Here is a 924-nt window from a genome sequence, read left to right on the forward strand (position 1 = left end):
CCGGGAGACCGGGAGAGGGAGAGGAGGCCGGCGGAGGAGGCTAGCTAGGGTTTTCTCTGGGTGGAGGCTGTCGAGCGCTGGGTCTTCGTCTGTATACCGATAACTTTAGCCGACGAAATTTTTACTTCGTCAGCTAAACCTCCAAATTCGTTGGCTAAAATTTGAAATTCTTCGGCTAAAATTCGAAATTCATCAGCTAAACCTTTGAAATTCGTCGGCTAACTTTTGAAATTCGTCGGCTAAACTACTTTTACACATTCGGCACATTGTGATTGTGATGATCAAACTTGAGAAACGAAAATCCGACAGTCAGATCTGACCATCATAATAAAATACATGTATGGGAACAAATTCAACTTGATCCAACAAGGTTAAGGGCTCGATCCGGACGGTCAATCCCGTAAGTCAAACCCCTAAACGCACGAAAAAGGTCATTGGACCGTCTAAATTACGTATTTTGGCCGGACCTTCAACTGGCCGGGACATCTTCGGCCTCGGCGACCCCCGGCAGAGTCAACAGCGGAGGCAGAGGAAGAGAGCGGAAGTCAATCACCAGAGAAGAGGAGGAGGATGACGACACTGATTGAGAGACAGAGGCTTCGACGATGGATTTGATAGAAGCCTCCTGTTGCTCCTTGAGGCAAAAGTCTCGGTAACATTTGGAGCAGAGATTCATGGTGGCCGGGCTGCAGAAGAATCCGCAGCTGTTAGCGCAGAGACGGTAACCTTCTAGTGCTTGGCATCTGTGCTCTTCCGCCATCTTAAAAGATCTATTCAAATTCCGAGAGAGAGGCGGAGCTTGAGGCGGAGGATGGGTTGGGAGAGGGAGAAGATCTGAGTTTGGTTTCTTCTTTTTTCTGTTTTGAACCATATGTCAAGAACACGAGAGAGAGAGAGAGAGAGAGAGAGAGAGAGAGAGAGTAG

General features: G+C 48.2%; 1 protein-coding gene across 1 annotated transcript; it reads right to left on the bottom strand.

Annotated features, from left to right (window-relative positions):
- Positions 1-469: 469 nt before the first annotated feature.
- Positions 470-760, bottom strand: LOC101299740 (zinc finger A20 and AN1 domain-containing stress-associated protein 4-like). The gene has a single exon (XM_004291983.1). It carries the CDS (start codon positions 758-760, stop codon positions 470-472), a length of 291 nt encoding a protein of 96 aa, XP_004292031.1.
- Positions 761-924: the final 164 nt, after the last annotated feature.

This window comes from Fragaria vesca, linkage group LG2, assembly GCF_000184155.1.
Source record: "Fragaria vesca subsp. vesca linkage group LG2, FraVesHawaii_1.0, whole genome shotgun sequence".
Lineage (NCBI taxonomy): Eukaryota > Viridiplantae > Streptophyta > Magnoliopsida > Rosales > Rosaceae > Fragaria > Fragaria vesca.